The sequence below is a fragment of the Solanum tuberosum genome, unplaced genomic scaffold (assembly GCF_000226075.1).
Source record: "Solanum tuberosum cultivar DM 1-3 516 R44 unplaced genomic scaffold, SolTub_3.0 scf00408, whole genome shotgun sequence".
Taxonomy (NCBI): domain Eukaryota; kingdom Viridiplantae; phylum Streptophyta; class Magnoliopsida; order Solanales; family Solanaceae; genus Solanum; species Solanum tuberosum.
The window spans coordinates 93174-115975 of record NW_006239333.1 but is presented as its reverse complement, the minus strand read 5'-3'; the positions used below and the strand labels follow the sequence as shown (position 1 = coordinate 115975).

Sequence of the window (22802 nt, the reverse complement as noted above, 5' to 3'; positions counted from 1 at the left end):
AATCAATAGAAGCATAACAAGAATGTAGTCAATCCATACCCAGAATAACATCAAAATCTAGCATATCAAGCTCTACCAGATCAACAAGAGTGACTCTATGAAAAAAGGAGACAAGACAATTTCTATAGACTCTCTTAGCCACAATAGATTCACCAATAGGAGTAAAGACAGAAAAAAATATAAAAATGCATACAGAGAAAAATCAAACCTCATAGACATATATGGCATCACAAAAGAAAAGGTAGCACCAGGATCAAGCAAATCATAAACATCAAGATGAAAGACTTTCAATATACCGATAACAACATCAGGAGAATCCTCTTGATCATGACGAGTTTGAAGTGCATAAAATCAGTTTTGCTTTGGAGCACTTGAACTTGAAACACTAGGCAGAGATTACCTACCATCATTTCCATTGTCAACCCTATATGGACAATCTCTCAAGCGGTGACCACTCTTGCCAAACCAAAACAATTATTTTTGCCCATTAAGCATTTTCCCGGATAACTCTTGCCATACTTTTGGCATGTGGGAATCATAGATCCATTTCCATTATAATATCCTCCTTGAGACTTAAGGTTAGACACCCTCTCTTTTTTGAACTTAGGAGTCAAAGCATTGGAGGAACCTTGGCCTGAAAACCTTTGTCGAAACATAGAATGACCATGTCCATCGAACCTTAAATATGAAAAATCACGGTCACCTGTCTTTGCCCTCTTTGCTTCCCTATACCTTTCCTTAAGTGTAACACCCGGGGTGTTCGCAGTTATCTTTTGTCAAATGTAGAAGGCTTATGAGCCTAAATTTTGAGAATTTCCTTATTACACACTGCTTGTTCGGGGCACTCAGTTTAAAATAGTATTTTATTTTTACAAAAATGGGGATGTTTTTTTTCCTTCTAGAAAAATGCCTAAAATATTTATGAAGCATTCATTAGTTCTGATATACTTGTTTATATTATTTTGTGGGAATTTTTATAATTTATTAATATTCTGATAGAAATATTACATCTAGTTATATAAAAAAAGTTATATACATTTTATCACGAACCTATACAATACTTGAGTACATACGAAATTCGGGTCCATTTTTTTAAGAGTAAAAGAGATAAAGACGAAGGAAAGTGTGGACACACCACCACCACGTAGGATCCTATAAATAGGGAACCAAGTGATCATACTACTACATTTAAAGTGTTATATTAGTATATGTATATATATATATAGTAGCTAGATATCTAGACCCCACGACAAAACAAAGAAAGAGTTAAGTAAGCTTTCTTTGGGGTGAAGTATGTAAAGGAGAATTTATGTTTATACACCAGCTTTCTTTATTTTAAGAATATCATAACATGAGGTTACATATGAGTATTATCATGTCCATATTGAACCAAAACAATGGAAAGGATGGTTTCCCAAATCTAGGCTTCATCAGTGTTCCCATAGCTTTGTGGTTCCCCTATAATTTAGACTTTCATGCTTAGGCAGTTGTAGCGATTGGTAAGTGAGAGTTTGGAGGCACTATGAGGTCTAATTTTGCTATGTGAATAAATAGAAGTGCGGGTAGAAACGGTTAAGATATATACTATTAGCCATATGTTTAGCTATAGTATTTATTATAGAATATTTATTTATTCAATTTTAGTAAAAGTTTTAATATATCATATATTCGTTTATGGTGTCTATTTACTCATATAATAGATGATTTAGTGTATAGAGTTTTAGCTTATACACAGAGGATTAAATCATCGATTCTTATAAGTATAAAGTTTTTTTGTTCATTATCTAAGATGGAAATCGGACATGTCATCGGTAGGATTGTAACACAAGATTATATATAATTTATCTTGATTTTGGGAATGGTATATTCCAACTTCTTGTGCTGTTGCATTTTGTATGTATTGAACGGAACAGAGTAGAGATAATTGCTTTAGACTGATTGACAAAAACATATCCTCTAAATTGTTAAATGTACTTATATTCTTAATCTCGATATAACTATTGTGATATGTATATATATTAATTATCGTTTTGATTTATTAGAACGTGGGATTTTGAGATGGGTCAATATGATTGGATGATAATAATAAGTTAGTTGATGGAATTCATGTCTCGATATAGAGATTGATGATATACCTTTTTGAGAAGCTTATAAGTTTTCATCATGTCAAACCTTGCAAGTGGATTATTGAATCCGACACATGAAATAAGTTAAGTAGTGTTCTATAGGAATAATCAACAAATTAAATTTATCAACAATTTAATTTACTGATTAGTATTTGTAATTTTAACATGGTTAATTACATAAGTTTTTTATTGGGAATTTCGAAATATAAATAGAGGAGTGCAATTACGAATTTCTAGTAGGATGATTTATAATTTATTATGGTAAGAATAATTCAAATTAATTAATTGGAATTATTTCCATAATAGGAAGCCTCAACAATTAATTTTATGGTCCCTACTACGCTCATATTTAACTAGAACTTAGATTCCTATTTTCTAGTAGAAAAGAAAGAAGAACGTATTTCTTGTTTTCAAGAAAACTTGCATGGTTTTCTTCTCCTTTTGAGACTAGGAAGAAATCTCTATAAGTAGAAATTCTTCTAACCTAGAAAAAGAATCAGTTTTCTATACGATACTTGCCCACCCAAGTATTGAGAGAGTTTGGATGTGAACTTCGGATCACTATAGAAGATCACAGTCTAACTTGTAGATTCTCCTGAAGGTTTGTCTAACTTGTGGATTCGATTGAAGGTATTTGCTCACGCTTCAAGAGGTAATTCTTGAATTAAATCTCAGTATGTTTATGTGTTCTAGCATAATTATATGTGTTCTAGCATAAACGTATTTGTTATCAATTATTCATTTAAGTAGCAAGATTATGGTATGCTTCCGTTGTGCATATAGTTTTCCAATAATTAGCATCAAGATCCAGGCTCGCATCTATAATATATAACATGAATAAATATACCTATATGTAATTATGTATGATTGTATTGTTTTTTTTTAACTCGTGTCAACGGATGAAAATATGTAAAGTAAGGAGTGGGTGTAGCCCTTGAATATTTTGCAGTAATAGTATTGTATTGATCTGTGTTGGGCCTCTCTGCTAGGATTAGAATGTTTACATACCTACTTTAACTTGAAAACCTTGCCCGTAATGTTTGATAGTCAAATGCCCGTGGCTTTTGTGCTTTTTAATGAGTTAAATTATGATTGTGTGTGGTTGAATTGATTTGGGTGAGGTCTGAGTAGCCCCCGTTTGTGCTAAATGTCAAAAATTGCTCAATGATAGAGCGGGTGACACCACTTTTAAGAGAAAATATCATCAAATGGCCAATTTTGGCAAAACCGGGAAAAATCTGAGTATCCCAGGGTGATGGAGAGTATGGGTCTTCTTTGAATTTCATTAGTGCATCCTTTGATTTCATTTTCGGGGATTGCGGGGTTGAATTCGAGAAGGTGAATTGAAAATGGGCATGTTGGGTCGTGCTCGCCGAACCACTCGGAGGCTCGCCTATTTTTCTCATCTCACTTTTTAATTGCATGTCAACTCTGTGATTTGAGTCTGTAACTTTCAGCGAGAGGCATGAGTTTGCCGAAGGCACTCGGTGACTCGCCAAAAGTACTCGTTATCGCACTTTATCTGCATCCTGAAACCCTTGTGCACTGTAACTTTCGGCGGACAAAGCTTGCTCGCCGAAAGTAGTCGGTGATTCACCAAGGACCCTCCCTATCGCCGACTTGTTTTAATTGTTGAGCCGATCCCTTCGGCGAGCTCGACTTAGCTCGTCAAAGAGGTTCGGTGGCTTGCCGACTGGATCGGCGAGTCTATCTACAATAACTTTTATGTGCTTGCATTTGAGTTTCTTCTCGATCTTTTACAGATATGGTACGCACCAATCTAACCGAGCCACCTCAGAAAAAGGCAAAGGGCATTACGATAAATAAAAGAGGACCACATCACCCACAGAAACGAAAGCAAAATCTCCCACCGGGAGACAAAGACAAGAGGAAAAAACATATAGCAAAGAAAAGAGTAGCTATTGAGACCTAAGTTGAGTGGTTTGAGCCTGAATATTATCAACCTTTGATTCACCGACAGAATATGCTCCTGAGACCTCGGGGATTCCTCCAGCTACCACCGGAGATGTGCAGGAGGATGGCACAGCACATGCAGAGTCGGATGCAGAGACCGATGAGGAGTTGATATCAGTACATGCTGAGGAGAGCAGATATGAGGGCATATTCAGAGACTTGCCAAATCTTATAGAGACGGTTGTGCAGCCGGTGATCCAGACATTGCCGACTAAGACGTCCACAGCAGCTCCTAGTGGATCTGGCATTACTATTCTGTCTAAGGCTACTCCGGACACTAATGCCCATATACAGACTGCTACACCAGCCATCGAGACTTCGACAGAGAGAGAGAGAGTTCATAGACAGGACCATTCTTTACCTCCCTCTATGTCTTATTATATTTTTACTTTGGGTACTTTTAGTTGTATTTGAGGACAAATACATGTTAATTGTGGTAGGGCGAGGCCACCAGGCCCACGCCTTTTGTGTTGATAGTTGTGTTTTGTGTATATATTTGGGTTGTACTGTTTTAAAATTGTTTTTTATCTGTTTCTGTGGATGATTGAGCTTATGGCTCCTTTTATTTATGTTATTGCAAAATGATTTTAACCCGTCCGAAAATTTTTGCCACCTCTTGTGTCTGAATGTGGTTGTGCTTGTGCAAAATTTGAGTCTCGGTTTCAATCAATACCGATGACTTGAATAGTACTCTCAATCAAAGGAACATGAATGCGCGGCTATGATGAGGCCAAATGAAGTTGCATAGACAATATGTGAACTCTTTGCATCTCGTTTTGACTAGCCTAATATCGAATCGAGTCTCTTGTAATGACCGTTGCACACTAGCGAAAGTGTGAAGTCTTGTTTGACTTTAGTGTCAATGCCTAATGTGCTGAGCTTACTTTGGAACATGCATAATAGATTCTAGAATTTTCCTGGTTGGTCCTATAGACTAAGTAAGTCTATCTCTTGATATGATCGTAGGCAACTTTACAGAGTGTGAGCCAATTTTACATATACATCTTTTATGGCCTATCTTGTGAACATGTGTGAATCTCTCTTGAACACCCTTTGAGCCTTTCCCTTTTCTTTTGGAAGAAAATTGATGAAAAGCAATGACCTTTCTTTATCCATCACCCATAATCCTCATGAAGTTGTGGTTAGTTGAATAGCCAACTTAGGCCAAAAGCCTAAGTTGGGGGTGTAGTTGAAAAGATAGGGGTAAGTCAAGAAGTGCAAGAAAAGTCTCCTCTTACCCATGGTTCTGAGAAAAATGGAACCCCTCCATATAAAAAAAGAAAAAGAAAAGTTGTGGAATAAAGTACAAAAGAAATGGGGTCTCCAAACAATTCACGAGAAGTGAATAATAGGATGACTCATGAGCACTAGCAAAAATGATAAAGGAAAAGGAAAGAAAATGTCGTGAATACCGCATCTCATAAGGATAAAAGTCACTAAGCCTAAATGACCATACCTTTTTACTCAGCCCCATTACAAGCCTTAAAAGACCTTTTTGATCTTGAGTGAGCTGAAACAAATGTCAATTGGAAAATACGGGCAAACCTATGGGTGAAAGCATGCATTGTTTTCATCTTTGTGAGTGTGAGCGTTGCATGTGATTCCTGAACTTTAAATGATTAAATCATTATGTGTGAATAGGGAATCATTCTTTCTGTGAGGGCATTCGAACACTCTAGTTGAGCCTGAACTTGCATTTGAGGCAAGTATTGTGAGCATGAGATTCTTTGATATTAGTGAGTCACTACTTGAATCTCTGAGTACACAATTGATTTTTGAATGATTAAATTGAGTCTTGTTGTGTACATTCATGATCGAGTCTTGTGTAGTACTGTTCAAGACACCCTTTTTGAACGGCTGAACTTGAGTTTGCTTGAGGACAAGCAAAAGTTTAAGTTGGGGGTGTTGATGAGTCCACGATTTGGACTCATTTAGGGCTATGTTTTGATGAAATTAGTGTCCTCAAATGCATGTTTTATCATGATATTTGATGAAAACTTTTAAGTTTCAGGTATCTGAAGTTTGAGGGAAAGCATGGACACTATAGAGCAAAAAGGAGCAAAAGAAGCTAAAAGAACAAACAAATGAAGATCTGCGAATTGTCAAACCCATTCGGCGAATCCCCAATAGATCGTATATTTTCCTTTTGTTCCAGTGTGCTGAGTCCTAAAGGAAAAGAGCAAATCAGCGGGCTGAAAAAGAGCAGTCGGTGTATCGCTGAGCGACTCCACGGAGCAGTGCGACATCGCCCAATTACACAGGACACAAAAATGCTGAAGGCAACTGATGAAAGGAGACGAAGTAGATCAAAGGGCAGATCGCCGAACGCATCGACGATTCCCACTAACGTCGCCGAAAGATCCTTCGGAGCACATTTTCTAAAAACTATAAATACCAGTTCAGTTTTTATTCTTAGAGGAGAATTTTACCTTATTTTATCTAGTTTTTAGATTATTAAGTTGGAGACAGAGTTTTGGAGATATTCTAGATAAGTTTTGGAGAGGGTTTTGAAGAACTTGTAGTTTTAAAGGGGTTTCAAATTCAAGGAATTGGACTTGGGTCTCTTGGATTCTTCACTTTCGGCTTGTTTTAAGACTTAATCTTGCATACCCATTGATGCAAACTGATATTGGTATACGTCTTTATCTCTTTTACATGCGTAGCTAAAACCCCAATTCTTGGGGTGTGATTTTGTGAATATGGGTTAGATTAGTTGTTAGGTCTTGCTTGCTGATAGTCTATTCGTAGTTTAAATGTGATTTCGTTTAGTGGTTGTGGATGAACTTAATGAGGTTGTAGTTGCAAATATAATCTCATATATGTGTTTTCGGCTTGCTCGAGAGAGGTCGTAAAACTAAGACCACTAAATTGATGGCCAGTGTGACTGGGTCAACATGAGGCTCAGCTCAAGAGAGTGAACCTTAGTCCCATGTCCACACACTCGGCTCGAGAGAGTGAGTGGGTTAAGGTAGAGGTTGTTCTTCATGCAGCAAGTGCGTGTCCGAGAGGAAACCATTTGAAACGGGGTAAGTTGCTCGAGAGAGACCTTATCCCCCTTAAAGTCTAGCCTAGTCACAAATAGTCAATGAATTTACTATCAAAAGCATGTACCCAACGATTTAGTCTATCTCGTATTCCTATCACATCCCAAGAATCCCGTCTCCATACTTGTATTTATTCCTTATTTTCGCTACTTTAGTTGTTTCTTGCCTACAAACCCCAATTTGATACTTGACGCTTGCGTCACCCTTGTTAATTTGTTATGTTTTTATTCGCCAAAGTCTTTAGCTACGATTAGCTTTAGCACTTTTGCCTTTAACCACTAGTTCTCACGCCCACTCCATTGGGACTCGACTCCAACCCTTGGTTGAGTTACTAAACTATTATACGATCGTAGACACTTGCATTGGAAGTTGCGTCTTGATTACGCAAACATCAGCACGCTGTAATATTCGGCGGGCTGAAGTAGCACTCGGAGAGTCGCCGAGTAGTCTTGGCGGTCGTGAGCTTTCCTTATCTTCAGCTTTTTCAGTTGTTGAGATTGAACTTGCGTTTGAAGCAAGCATTGTGAGCTTGAATTCTACTTGATGATGACTAGTCACAATTTTAAACTTTGAGTGCACATTTGAACATTGCATGAGTAGTTTGAACCTCTTGTGTGCATTCAGTTGAGTCTTGAGTAGCACTGTTTGTAGACATCCTTATCGAACGGATTGATATCATTTTTTACTTGAGGAAAAACAAAAGTTTAAGTAGGAGGAGTTGATTAGTCTAGGATTTCTACTCATTAAGGGCTTATAATTCATAGTTTTAGTGTCCTCAATTCCTATTTTATGATCCTTCTCTCTTCAAGTCTCCCACAAAATCCTCTCCAAACTTGAGAGAAAATATCTAAAAACGTACTATTCTATTATGAAAATAATAATAATGGTTCGGAACTTGTAAATTAATAAATAGTTTAGTATTTATAGCCATCAGAAATTAGTGTAGGCGGATAGTTCGGTGAAGTTAGTCAAGTCCGCCGAATGACTCGGCGACTCGTCCTTCTTCTGTCTCATCGCCGTTGAGTGCTTGCCTACAACATCTTCACGTTCTGGACCATTGGGAGGTATAGTACTGCTTCGTGGAACTATTCGGCGAAGCGCCGACTACTCCTTTCATCGCCTTTTTGATCCTCTTCCTTCAGGGCTTCGCATACTGGAACAAAGGGCAGAGTCTGTCCTTTCGGCGAATCGCCAAAGGTTCTTGGTGATGCTCATGCTTCAGCTTCTTCGTTCTTTTTATCCTTTTTGTTCCTTTTTGCGCCTAAGTGCTCATGCTTCCACTAAAACTTCAAATACCTGAAACTTAAGAGTTTTCATCAGATATTGAGACAAAATAAGAATTCGAGGACACTATTTCTATCAAAATAAAGCCCTAAATGAGTCCAATTTGTGGACTCATCAAAGAGCATTAGGTGGATTGGGAAAATCATAAAGTATGAAAGAGAAAGAGAAAAAGTAAAATGCAGGCCATGCTTTATCAAGGTAGAAGTCACTAAGACAAAATGATCACACCTTTACCCTCAGCCCCATTACAAGCCTTGAAATACCTTTGTGATCTTGAGTGAGTTGAAAGTCATGTTGGTTGGAAAATGCAGGAAAGCCTATGGGTAGAGTCATGTTCTTCTTCCCCAAGTTGGAAGTGGGTCTTCTCCATTCTTCTTCCTTTGCTTAAATCAAGGTTTAATTTCTTATACCCATTTGATTTTAGTATCATTTTAGGTGTATTTTGTTATTTCTTGATGTGTGGCTAAAAACCCCCATTCTTGGGGTGTGATTTAGCAAATATGTGTTGATATTGTTTTTGGGTCTTGCTTGCTGATAGGGTAGATGTATTTTAATGGTGATTTCACCTAGTGGTTGTGGTTTAATTTAATGGGTTTGTAGTTGCAAATACAAAACCACCCATGTGTTTTCGGCTTGCCCGAAAGGGAGGTTGCGAAACCAAGACCACTAGACTGATGGCCTAAGGATGGGTCGACATGAGGTTCAGCCCGAGAGGGTGAGACCTAGTCCCATATCCTAACACTTAGCTCGAGAGAGTGAGTGGGGTAAGACGTAAGCTGGTCTTCATGCGGCAAATAGGTGTCCGAGAGAAACCCATTTGAAACGGGGTAAGTTGCCCGAGAGGGGAACTTATTTCCATCTAAAGCTTAGCCTAGTCACTATTATCTTGCAAATTTCCTATTGAAAGCATGTACCCAACGATTTATCTCAACCTGTATTACGGTCACACCCGAAGAACATTTCCCCATACTTGATTTTCTTGTTAATTTTTGCTATTTTTACTATTTGTGACAAAACCCCCAATTGATATTTGACACTTCCATGTCACCCCCTTTAATTTACTATGATTTTAATCGTTAATGTCTTTAGCTACGACTAGTTAGAGTTTAATTTTATTTTTCTATCAATTCTCAAAACCACTCCCTTGGGACACGACCCCAACCTTTAGTTGGGTTACTATACTATCGACGATCGTAGACACTCATACCGTAGGTTAGTGTCGTTTGTCACGATAAGCATCACTCTTTTAAGCATGATTCATCGGACACCCCATTTCTTTTGTCCATTGCACAAACTTTATTTCAACATTCTCTTTCTTTTTCAGTCTGTTTCTTCTTTTTCTTTTCTCTTCTCTTTTTTTTATATGGAGGGGTTCCATCTTTTTCAACACAATCCATCAAGGGCAGATTTTTACCAACTTATTGACCTTTCCACCTTTTTCACCACACCACCCAACTTAGTTTTTTGGCCTAAGTTGGCTATTCAAACGAACCAATTCTTCATGAAAGTTATAGGTGATGGGACAAAGAGGTCAAAGGTATTCATGTTTCATCCAAAGAAGAAGGGTAGGCTCAAATGGTGCCAAGCTAGGTTCACACTCTCACAAGGTGGTCACAAAGAGGTATAATAGCAATTGTGGTTCATTCTTCACAAATTGTGCCTAAGATCATCTCTATCGTTCACTTGCATTAGGCAATTGGACTAACGAAGCAAGTTCTAGGTATTACCAAGCACATATTTCAAGTAAATCTCACAACACATGGCATTCAACACAATCATTAAACGAGACTCTACAATTTTCAGCTAGCATGCAACGATCATCACAAGAGGTCAACTCAACTACCGACTAGTCACAATGAGATGCTAAGAGTTCACATATGACTTATGCAACTCAATTTGCCTCATTGGAGCCGTACACGCATATCGTTCAATCGAGAGAACTATTCAAGTCATTGATATTGATCACAACCAAAACTCAAAAGTGCAAGAGAACAGCCACATTCACAAACATCAAGAAGCGGCATTTTTCAATTTGGGTCAAAACCAACATAAACATTAAAACCAATAGATCAAAAACCAATATATATCAACAAAATCCATCATTCACAAAAACAATAACACAAAACACAAAATATCCATAAAAAATAGCCCAATAGATGTAGGTATGGAAATACCTCACCCCGCCAATCTAAATTAGCAATTGTACTCAAATGCAAAGAAATAAAAGGTCTAAACAAGAACAGAAAGAGAGTAAAAAATCCTCCTGCCAGGCTAAGCCTGGTGAACTCTGCATGACAGTGACTCCCTCAGTCTGGGCATCAGTGTCCGGCTCAACATCATCATTTGCTCCACTGGAGCCCACCATAGACGTGTCCCTCATAGATGCCTCCACAAATGTCTGTACCATTGCCCCCTAGAGGTCCTCTAAGTCATCATAAAGAGCTACATCTCAAACACCCAACTCCTCCTCATCGGTATCAGCCTCTAAGTCAGCATCATCATCAACCCTAGCAACATCTCCGGTCGTATTAGCCGGATGGATCTCAGAACTGGCTGGAACATTTGTGCTCGAAACCTCAGGGAGTTCCACTATGTTGAAAAATATCGAGAAATCGATGGATTTCAGCTCATCCATATCGCATCTCAATTTAACAATATCGACCTTCAGTGTCGTCACAACCTCACATACACCCTTTCCCTGCTCACAAGCCTCCACTCTCACAGTAAGGGCATCCAAGGCTAAGCCAAGTGCATCAATAAGCTCACGGTGCTCTCTCAACTCAGCTCATATAGGGGCCAAAGCAGCTGCAATGGCTTTATCAATCATCCTAAGGACAACAACCTCAACCCGGGAATTAAGCACGAGCTGATTGGGCCAGGTGGCCCATCTTATATAACATAGCATAGGTAATCGAGTGTCGGGAAGAAGCAGCAACAACAGTAGGAGGAGGAGAAGTAGTAGAACTAGAAGGGAGAGAAGTGGAGGTGTTAGAGGGTACCTGTAGGCTCAGTGGCCTAAGGAGGAAGGATTTCCTCTATCCGCAACATCTCCACATCAACTACCGAGGAAGTATCATCGGTGCAGCTCTTCTCATATTAGCCTCATCTCTTATGTACTTGGCCTCTATCCTCTTAATGTCAGTAGAGGAAGTGGGAGTTACTTCCACATCCGTCTTCGAAATCAAAGGAACTCGGGAATGCATGAACAACTCCGTAATCAGGATTGGGAATGGGAGAGAGGTCTGGCTCTGCTTGGCCCTTATGGACATATTCTGCTTGATGAGCAGACCAAAATTAAGATCATCTCAGTCAATGATGGATGATCCCAACAATGCAGCCTTCAGATTCCTAAGTATAGACTAATTCTGTGAGGGCATCAAATTGCTGCATATAAATCCAAACCAGAATCGGGCAGCCACATTTAGATCTTTCTTCTTTATCAAAGCTCCTACGTCGATCCATGTAAATGTGATGTTGGATATCAACGATGCTACTGCATTTTACTTTTTGGCCCTGCACCACTACATGATCAACAAGATTGAATGAGCTTGCCCTTTTCTTCTCTTTAGGCACCAACTTACCATACTCTACATAAAAATCCTGGACCCAAGTTGGAATATATGAGCCTCGAGGCTTTGTGAAGATTTTGAACTTATCGAACTTGATAGTGTTCCACACCTCTAGATACCGGTCTACTACTCCATCAGTAGACAATCGCTTCTCCTCTAAAATGGTCCTCAAACCCTCGGCCTTCAGTATATTCAATGACCCGAGTAGGGTTACCAAAACTGGTGGCATCGGAGGTACCTTCTCTACAACCTGAGTTGGAGGTGCGGGAGGAGTAGGCTGCACTGGGAACCTGGCTGGATCATTCAAAGATTTGGAGCGTAGCTCTCTCTTAGTTTGGATAGTCTGATCATCTTCTGATTCAGATACGGAGGGCGAAGATCTATCACCCGAGTTACCCTCACTTTTTGAAGTAGTGAGTTGGGTGGCATATACGCCCATACTATCAGAGATCTCCCCCGCTGGCGTTGGCATCACGGGCCCCTTTTCCTTGCATTTTCCCCATTTTGGAGGAAGTTTGGCATGTGTAGGCCAAGAGGGTGCAGAACCCTCATTGATAACAATGCCCCATGCATATTTTCAGGGCGGCTGAGAGGGTGCAGAACCCTCATTGTGTTTCCAGTTGTTTAATGGGCATCGAGTGAGAAGTAACCGTCTCGTTCAGAGTTGAGACGTCCTCCTTCATTTCTTTGAGCACTTTGTCCGACCCTTCCACTTTTATTGAGAATGAGTGCAATCATTTCTTCATTGTGGAAATTTTCTGGGTCATCCCTTTGTTCTTTTGGCTTTTGACGCTCATGGGGAGGTACATATCTCTCTTTGTACTATCTCGCTCCCTTCAGTTTGTACCACGGTCACGCCACTCTTATCACGGTCTTTCCAAACTTCATCACGCTCTCTATTCCAACCTTGGTTCCTAGCTAGCCTTGGATAATTTTGGCGGAAAGCTCCTCCCTGATTTGCTAGAAAGTGTACTTCTTCATTGTACAAAGCTTCAAACTGCGCATCATCGGGATTTACTGTGATAACTGTAACTGCGTTCACGACCTTAGAACTACTACCAATGACATGTTTTGACAAAAGATCCATTTGGGTCATCATTTTAGCCATGTTTTCATCCCGTTCTTGGTCCTTTTCTATTTGTTTCTTTGTTATCCTAAAAGTCAAAGGAGACACTAGATCCTCCCTAGTATACCAAGCACGGTTTATCTTCGTCATTCCATCAAGGAGACTCGATGCTATTTCAAAAGGTTGCTGCATAATACCTCTCTGGACAAGTTGGTCAGCCACACCTTTGTTGACCGAATCTAGACTCCGGTAGAAATGTTGTAACAACACGTTGTTCGGGAGTTCGTGAGTTGGACATTGCAGTAACAACTTCTGAAACCGCAGCTATGTCTCGTGGATTGGTTCATCATCAAAACGTTTGAAACCTTGAATGTTATCTCTCAATGCCATCATCTTCGTATGAGGGAAAAATCTTATGTAGATCGCCTCGGTAAGCTCATACCAAGACGTAATTGAGTCCCTTGGTAGGTCAGCTAACCACTTTGTTGCCTTCCCCATCAAAGAAAAAGGAAATAACCGGAGCCGGACTGACTCTTGTGAGTTGTTCTTGAACGAAAATAGACCACACACGTCCATAAAGTTTCAAATATGATCATAGGGATCCTCGTGAGCTAGCCCTCCAAATAAACCTTTCATTTGCAATATTTGCAACATCGTGCTAGTCACATGGAATAGAACATTTCCCATGACCGGTGGTAACCGAATAGCACCTGCACTACCCAATTGAGCTTCTTTGACATCATTCAAGGTCCCGATGTCATCTTGATGTCCAAGTTGGCTTGCGTTAGTCCCGTTCACACTCATATCGTCACATGTTCACGAGTAACCAACAACAAACACAAAACAAAGTAAGTCGATTCACCTACAAACAAGATTAGATCACAGATAAACTTCACTAAGAGAATTCTAAACACCACTCCTCGGTAGAGGCACCATTTTTTATAACGCTCAACTACACTTCATCCAATTCTAACGGTAGGCGATCACAATCTAGTATAAACCCAACGAAGAGTTGGGGTCGATCCCATAGGGAGTGATACGGTAGAGAATTTAATTACGAAGTGAAAGACATGTTCTAATCGGTTGTAGGAATATAAATAATCAAAACCATTAAAGTAAGTCAAAGGGATTGACAACTAGTGTCAAATGGGGGGATTAATATTGTCAATTAACAACTATGAAAATAGGGGAGTATTCAAGTAGAGAGGGATCCTTAGCGATGTGATCGATTAATTGTCAATTTCGTTTTACGAGTGATTAATAATTACTGAAAACAATTGAGTCTTAGTTGGTAGGCTAAACTTTAGATATAATAGCCATCTTTCGATCAACTATCACGATTCAAGTGAGTTCTCAAGAACCTCGACAAGCATAACAATTTAAAACAACCCATAACCTCAATTAATCTACTCTCTCGAGCTAGATTGGTAGGATCGAACTTAGGATTCACTTTCTCACGCTGAAACCACAATAACCCAATCACTACAATCATCAATCGATAACTTTAATTCTAAAACCTCTTTCTCAAGCAAGCATAGAACACTAGGCTAGAACTGCATTTGCAACTACAATTCATGAATTAAAACTCAGTAATCAATCAAACCCACTTCAATTCAACACTTAAATTAGTAATTACTAACACTCATAAGCTAATTGAAATAATTAATCACATAATCACACCCCCAAAATGGGGGTTTTAGCCACACATTATAAAAAAGCAGGAAATAATTGCCAACTATGTTCTCCTTCAGTTGGGTAACAATTTGCAAGTCTTCACAATGATTGAAATCAACTACAAATCAAAACCCACTTGAAATTCTAATCAAAAACTCCAAGAACAGTGTTTGGGATAAAAAAACTCAAGGTAAAAACTCTCAAACAATCATAACAGTTGCTCAAAATTTCAGAACGTCTTTCCATCATTTTAAAATTTGTGTTTATAATCTTCTAGATTTTGGACCAATAGGCGGAATTAGTCGAGCATCGCCGACCAGGTCGGCGATGCGCCATGTGTCCTTCTCCATCATCGTCTTAAATGACTGAAACACTTTTAGTTCGAAAAAATAAAATTGATAGACATTTAATTTGATTGAGAAACAATATCCTTTTTGATTGAAGGTAATATCGTGCAATGAAATAATTTTGAAGGGGCTAATGTTGGTGTTATATTAATGGGTGAAGGTTTGTTGATTCAAGTTTTCAATCAAGAAGTTATTTTAAAGTACTATGTATTGCGTGCAGAGAGAATAATGGATTCCTTGCCAAAAATATCCTTTTGAATCATTATCCATTTGCATCTTCAGCTTGTATTATTGAAGATAATAAAGAAAAAAAACTCTTAGAATAGAGAAATAGTACTTGTAAAGCATTTGTTTTTTCTTTTATTAAGCCTTATACGATACAAATTTTAATTGATCAAATTAAGAACTTTAAACTTATATCGAGTGATTAAAAGAAAACTATATTTATACAGGATAAATAAAATAAATATCATTTAATAAAGAAAATGTTTACTCAAGTGATATATAAAATAAAATCTTAATATTTCTTACAATTTCAGAAATACAATATTCGAAATACAAATATTTTTTTAGTAATAGAGATATTGATGACATGCACATATTATAATTCACAAAACAAACAGGGAAAAAAATAGAATAATCAACTGCTACGGCGGCACAGGGTAATTCCATCACCAACCGGAAGCATACAAATCTCAATCCTTGGATCAGCCGCTAAAGCTTTGTTAAGTTCCAATACAAAGTCACTATAATACCTAACATATTTCCCCAATGTAGCATCAGGTGGAGCGACCACTGAACCATTCCATAGGGTGTTGTCGTACCCGATCACACCACCAACTTTCACTAATTCTATTATCCTTTTGTGGTAGTTGATGTAGTTGTCCTTGTCAGCATCCACGAAAATGAAATCATACGTGCCATGGTTATTTTTCTGCCAAAAATAAATAAAAAATATATTAGTTTAAGCTGATTAATTTTATTTTATTATCGTTTAGGTAATCTGATAACACGTACGTCTTCAACTAATAGATCAAGAACGGGTAAAGCAGGTCCCTCTCGAAAATCAATCTTGTGAGCTACACCAGCTTTTTGGATTATGGGTAAACCAATTTCTTCGTAATTTTCCTTGTTAATATCCATTGCCAATATCTGCAAAAGCAAATACAAATGTTTTATTAATTGGGACAATAAAATGGCGTGCCCGACTAATACAATCAGTAAAATCCAAGTAGGCGTGGTCCCTAACGGGAATGCCTCATTTAGGGGCTTTTAGGTAATTTCTTTAAAATGTTTTAATGTGTGGGGTTGATTTTAAAAGGTTTATATGATAAATATAAATAGTTTTAAGTCTTAAAACCTACCTTTAACTCAGTATTCTCAAATACCTTAATCAAAAACCCCAAAGTTCTTCTCTCTCAATATTTCTCTATCAACTCAAGGAAGAAGAAGAAGTGGGAACTAGGGTTTTGATTCAAAGCTTTCTTTACCAAATTTCTTTGGGAATTCATCAACTAAGGTATAGTGGCTCTTTATCTAGGGCTAGTTTTCACCCTACACTCAAATCTCAAAATGGTTTTCAAGGTTTTCAAAAGTTATGAAAAACCTCAATTCTTCCTCAAACTCATGGGTTCTTGCATTAAATGGTTTCAAACGATTTATTATGATTATATTATGGTTTGATTGATGTTTTTAGGTGAAAAACTACACGGACCCATGATCTACCTATATTCCTAAATTTGGCTTATGAAGTGGGTTTGATAATTATGATTGTTTATTGATGGAATTGTGTTTAGATTGATTTGTATTATTGATTTCCTATTGTTATCTATATCTATTGTTGGTGGATTGTTGGTGTATGGATGATTGAGAATTATGGCCTTGTAGGCAAGTCATGGGTAAATTCTTTTGTGATGTAAGAATTGTTGGGAATCGAATAATGGTGATTATGGCTTTGGAGAATGGTAAGTTGACCTACTTTCATGCTATACTAAAATTGTTCTTGTTTGGATTGATCCACTTATGGTGGAGGTGTTTACTTACTGAATGTGTATTGATTATGGCCTTCAAGGCATTATATAGTGAATTGAAGTATTGTCTTAAGGTGTGTCTACATGTGTGTGCAATATGAGGGTTATGTACATGGTGTTCAAGAATAGCATGATGGTATATTATACAATATGTATATATTGTGATTGAAAGTATGTTCTCTCTTAATGTTTATATGTGATGATGAGGGACTATGAACGGTCTCTATATGGTAACGTTGTCTCTCGAATTGGTAGACCTAGATTGGTAACCTCTCTTTAAATGAATGAATGAATTTTTAGGATCGATAGACCTAAAGTTGGTGCCCTTCTATAAATGACTAATGAGATATTCTAGGCTATGACTTGAATCGGTTAGACCTAAGTATGGTTCCCTTTCATGGTGAATCTAGACCCCTAAGTGAATATAAACCTTGAAGCGGTAGACTTTATGATGGTGCCTCCTTCTTGTGTGAAATGATAGACTTGTAGTTGGTGGGCCGGAACAGTAGAAACCCTCTCTAAGAAAGTCAATTAGCTATCCTTTTTGAACCTTGATCGGTAGATCCTTGTGGTGCCCTTCTTGGTAGAGTATTATGGGTCTGTAGGCCTAATCATGGCGCCCTCTCTAGTACTCATATGCGAATGAAATTACTCTATGTGAACTAAGGCTAAGAAATGAGTGGTTATGGTTTAGATGGTATCTTTTCCTAAGTATGAGGCAAGAGTACAATGAACATCTTTGGATATCCCCTAAACCATGTGCCTACATGGGATGTGTACTAGTTCTACCCTTGGCAAGTAGAACACCTTCCACGGTGTGGGGTATTATGACACCAGATTCCATGTCTAGCTAGTACGGTCTATTTCAGTTAATGCTTATTCCCTTCATGTGGGATGTGCACTCTAGTTACTTGATAGGTTCTATAACGTGTAGGTAGTAGTATGGGATGCTATCTACACATGGCACGATTTAGCCTTGAAGGTACGAAAGTGAGTTCCCTAAGTTTTTAATGACTATTATGTGAAGTCCCCTATGTGCATGGATGTCTCCTTAAATGTCTCTACTAATGAATGTTGACTTATTGGTTTATGTTTAAAGGGAAAGGTCCTTATCTATGGTAGCCTTGAGGAACACTTAGGCGTGGCATGAAGAGGTAGTATGGGCTGCCCCTCCATGTCTTACTTAGGTGGGTCTTAGGGTGACTTTAGGTGGAGGGTCTAAGATGATGAAATGGTCTATTTGACAAATGTGCATATGTGTTGAAAATTGGTAATAGTTGAGCATGGTTATAATATGGATATTGTCTTGTATGTGAATGTTGACTTGTAATGTGTCTCTTATACATGTGGTTTATGGATATGTATCAAAAATGACATAAAAGTTTATACCTTAAATAAATGTCCCTTTTTGCATGTTTTTGCATAGTCATCATACTTGGTACTTAATTTTGTTAACCCCATTCTTTTCCGATGTTTTACTACAAGTGTAGGTGTTGGCAAGTGAGGTGCTTTCCATAGTGAAGCTTGGGATTAGAGTTTCTCTCAAGTACTTTTTGGTATGTCCTCATATGTCGAGGGCACGGATTCTATGTTCTAGTTTCTTTTATTAAGACTTTGTAATAGACTTGTAGTATTCTTCTTTATTGTAAAGGGCCGTGTCCCTTGTATGTTTCTTTGTGACTTGGGTCTAAGTTGGCCACGTGAGACTAGTATTCCGCTTGTGTATAAAGACTTCTTTGAAATTTTGTTGACTTTCAAGTCCTATGAGTTTGTTTTAAAAGGTTTTAATTCCGCACTATTTTTATTGCCTATGTGATGAATGAATGCTAAGGGCTTGTATAAGACCTTCGAGGTCGAATACGTCGTGTCGCGACTTGGGGGTGCTCTCGGGTAGTGACAAACTCGGTATCAGAGCATAAGGTTTTGGGAATGGTTTTAGGTTCAAAGTCTCACAAGCCACGTCTAGTAGAGTCTTGTTCATCGGTGTGAGTCGCGACACATCTATGAGCGAGAGGGTATAGGATGATAGAAGTTACCCTTCTTTCATATTCTTGAAGTCGTGCCATAGAGTGTGGTTCTATAAGTGTCCCCTTTTCTAATCCTTTCTCTTGTGTTTATATGATATGAATACAAGGGCTAATCCTAGGAGAGCGGAAGAGGAGAATGTGGATGGGGAAGTTCCTCCCCAAGGTCTTCAAGGTGACCAAGTCCCCATAGGCAATCAAGAGAATGAGGTTTCGGTGGGTCCCCCGACCATGACTAATGAAGAGATTAGGGCGGCTTTTCTAACTCTAGCTCAAGCCATGACGGCTCAAGCTAACCGAGATGTGGGGCCTACGGTGAATGCTAATGAGAGTATCGTGGCCTCAAGGTTGAGAGACTTTTTGAGGATGAATCCTCCTATCTTTCTTGGCTCTAGAGTGGGAGAAGATCCCCAAGAATTCTTGGATGAGATCTATAAGATAGTCAATGCTATGGGGGTTTCTTCTAGGGCGAAGGCCGAGTTGGCTTCCTACCAATTGAAGGAACTGGCCCAAGTGTGGTTCACACAATAGAAAGCCAATAGGTCGGTTGAAGCGGGTCCTATAGAGTGGGAAGAGTTTAAGGAAGCATTCTTAGGAAGGTACTTTCCCCGGGAGAAAGGGAGTGTAAGATTGAGGAGTTCATAAATCTTAAGCAAGGTAACATGAATGTGGAGGAGCATTCTTTGCAGTTTACCTTGTTGTCTAAATACGCTCCATCTTTGGTGTCTAACCCTAGAGAGGAGATGAGTAGGTTTGTGACCGGTGTAACCGACTTAGTCAAGGAATAGTGTCGTACGGCCATGCTCCATAATGACATGGATATTTCTAGACTCATAGTGTATGCTCAATCCATTGAGGAGTCCAAGCTTAAGAGGTTGGGTAGAGATTTGAAGAGGGCTAGATCCAATGAGCAAGGTCAACCTAGGTTTAAGAAGAGGGCTCTTAACCAAGATTCCGCAAGTGCTCCTAAGGTTAATCAAGAGAGTGGTAGTGGTTCTCAATTTGTTAAGCCTACTTGTCACACTTCTGGGAAGAAGCTTTTTAGGAAGTGTCTAGCCGGTACTAATGGGTGCAATGGTTGTGGAAAGAATGATCACAAGGTGAGGGATTTTCCTACTCTTGCGGCTAGAGGAAGGGATACTAGACAAGCTTCTTTTAGTGGTCCTAAAGTTGATGATCAAAAGAAGACTCGTTTCTATGCTCTCCAAGCCAACAATGACAAAGGAGCTAATCCGTATGGAGATGTCGGTAAGTTATAGTTCCTTGCTTTGGTGATGAGATCCTTATGAGTTGTTCATGGTAGCTTTAGTTGGGTTTTTCCTAAGGATGGTATGTTGAATAGTAAGGTTGTGAGAGTGTTGATGTCCTTGTCTCTTTCCTTAGATTTTATTCAAGCTTGAGACTTAGAGTTTCTAGTAGCATGATGCATGGTTCGGAGTCTTATGTGAATTTGAGTTCCATGGTCTCCTTATGTTATGCATGTTCTAGTTGAATTCTTGTTTACATAAGAAAATGAGCTTTAATGATTTTATCCCTCATGTTGATATGCATCTATAATAAGTTGCTTAAATGTTGCATGAGTTGACTTGTGAGCATACTTAAAAAGGTGTTCTCGAAATTGTTGCATAATTGTGTTTCATGAGAAATTTGCATAATGTGCTTGGTGATGATGATGTTTGGAGAAGGGAATTCCTTCAAAAAAAATATGGTGATGATGATGTGCATAATGAGTTTGTAGATGTAGTTCCTACCTTCTTGTTGTGCTTTAATGCCTTTTCATGTGGAGTTGATGTTCCTCCTAACTATGTGTCGTTATAATGTTGAATGCATGATTGTGGGCTGGTAGTCTTGAAGTCCTTACCCTTAATGTTTGTAAGTGTCATTCGAGGACGAATGTTTCCAAGTGGGGGATATTGTGATGACCCTAAAATGAAATAGAATGACCTAGAGCTTCACATGTGTTTTGGAAGTTGGTAATTTGTTAAAATGAAGAGTTTTGGGTTTTAAGGTTTAGTTTGAAGAGTTTTGAGGTCGAACGTCAAGGGACGACCATGACGTTCGGAGACTAGTCTTTTGAGCTAATGTGTTTTAGTGGTGTAATGTTGCCCTAGTCTTGTTTGAAAGTGGTTTAAGGAGTCAACGTCAAGGCACGGGTTAGACTCCATGCTATGAGACCTACTCTAGGTTGGTTGAGGGTGCTAGACAAGGAGCCAAGCCAAAAAGGGGCAAGCCTTAGCCAAAAACCAAGGTTGTCCCAAGTTGGCTGCTCATTGCCCCAAAGACCACGGGCACCACCACGACCCGTGGTGCCCTAGACGGTCCGTATACTTGGGCGTGAAGATCACTTGGTCTCAAGGGAGGCAAGGCAACTTTGCCTAGGTGCTGCCTCATCTTCACGAGCTCCGCCATGACTCGTGGTGTACACCACGGATCGTGGGAGCCTCCGTGGAGATGCCTTGGGCCCTTAAGGGCTTGGCATGGTGGAGAGGCCCACTGGTCAAGGGACCACGGCCACCACCACGAGCCGTGGTGCCCTTCACGGCCCGTCCAAGTGGGCGTGGTCCCTGATGGGGCTGCCTCATTTAGGGGATTTTAGGTAATTTCTTTTAAATGTTTTAATGTGTGGCGTTGATTTTAAAAGGTTTATATGATAAATGTAAATAGTTTTAAGTCTTAAAACCTTCCTTTAACTCATTATTCTCAAATACCCTAATAAAAACCCCAAAGTTCTTCTCTCTCAATATTTCTCTCTCAACTCAAGGAAGAGGAAGAAGTGGGAACTAGGGGTTTTGATTCAAAGCTTTCTTCATCAAATTTCTTTGGGAATTCATCAACTAAGGTATGGTGGCTCTTTATCTAGGGCTAGTTTTCGCCCTAGAGCCAAATCTCAAAATGGTTTTCAAAAGTTATGAAAAACCCCAATTCTTCCTCAAACTCATGGGTTCTTGCATTAAATGGTTTCAAACAATTTATTATGCTTATATTATGGTTTGATTGATGTTTTTAGGTGAAAAACTCCATGGACCCATGATCTCCCTAAATTCCTAAATTTGGCTTATGAAGTGGGTTTGATAATTATGATTGTTTATAGATGGAATTGTGTTTAGATTGATTTGTATTATTGATTTCCTATTGTTATCTATATCTATTGTTGGTGGATTGTTGGTGTATGGATGATTGAGAATTATGGCCTTGTAGGCAAGTCATGGGTAAATTCTCTTGTGATGTTAGAATTGTTGGGAAACGGATAATGGTGATTATAGCTTTGGAGAATGGTAAGTTGACCTACTTTCATGCTATATTAAAATTGTTCGTGTTTGGATTGATCCACTTATGGTGGAGGTGTTTACTTATTGAATGTGTATTGATTATGGCCTTCAAGGCATTATATAGTGAATTGAAGTATTGTCTTAAGGTGTGTCGACATGTGTGTGCAATATGAGGGTTATGTTCGTGGTGTTCAAGAATAGCATGATGGTATATTATACAATGTGTATATATTGTGATTGAAAGTATGTTCTCTCTTAATGTTTATATGTGATGATGAGGGACTATGAAAGGTCTCTATATGGTAACGTTGTCTCTCGAATTGGTAGACCTAGATTGGTAACCTCTCTTTAAATGAATGAATGAATGTCTAGGATCGGTAGACCTAAAGTTGGTG

The 22802-nt window shown here is 38.8% G+C and overlaps 1 protein-coding gene across 1 annotated transcript; it reads right to left on the bottom strand.

The window, feature by feature from the left end:
- Nucleotides 1-15585: 15585 nt before the first annotated feature.
- Nucleotides 15586-17958, bottom strand: LOC102592869 (caffeoyl-CoA O-methyltransferase 6-like). Its single transcript, XM_015303126.1, has 3 exons — nt 17904-17958; nt 16102-16328; nt 15586-16018 (listed from the first exon to the last, which is right to left on the bottom strand). Exons 1-3 carry the CDS (start codon nt 17956-17958, stop codon nt 15725-15727), a joined length of 576 nt encoding a protein of 191 aa, XP_015158612.1. The 3' UTR covers nt 15586-15724.
- Nucleotides 17959-22802: the final 4844 nt, after the last annotated feature.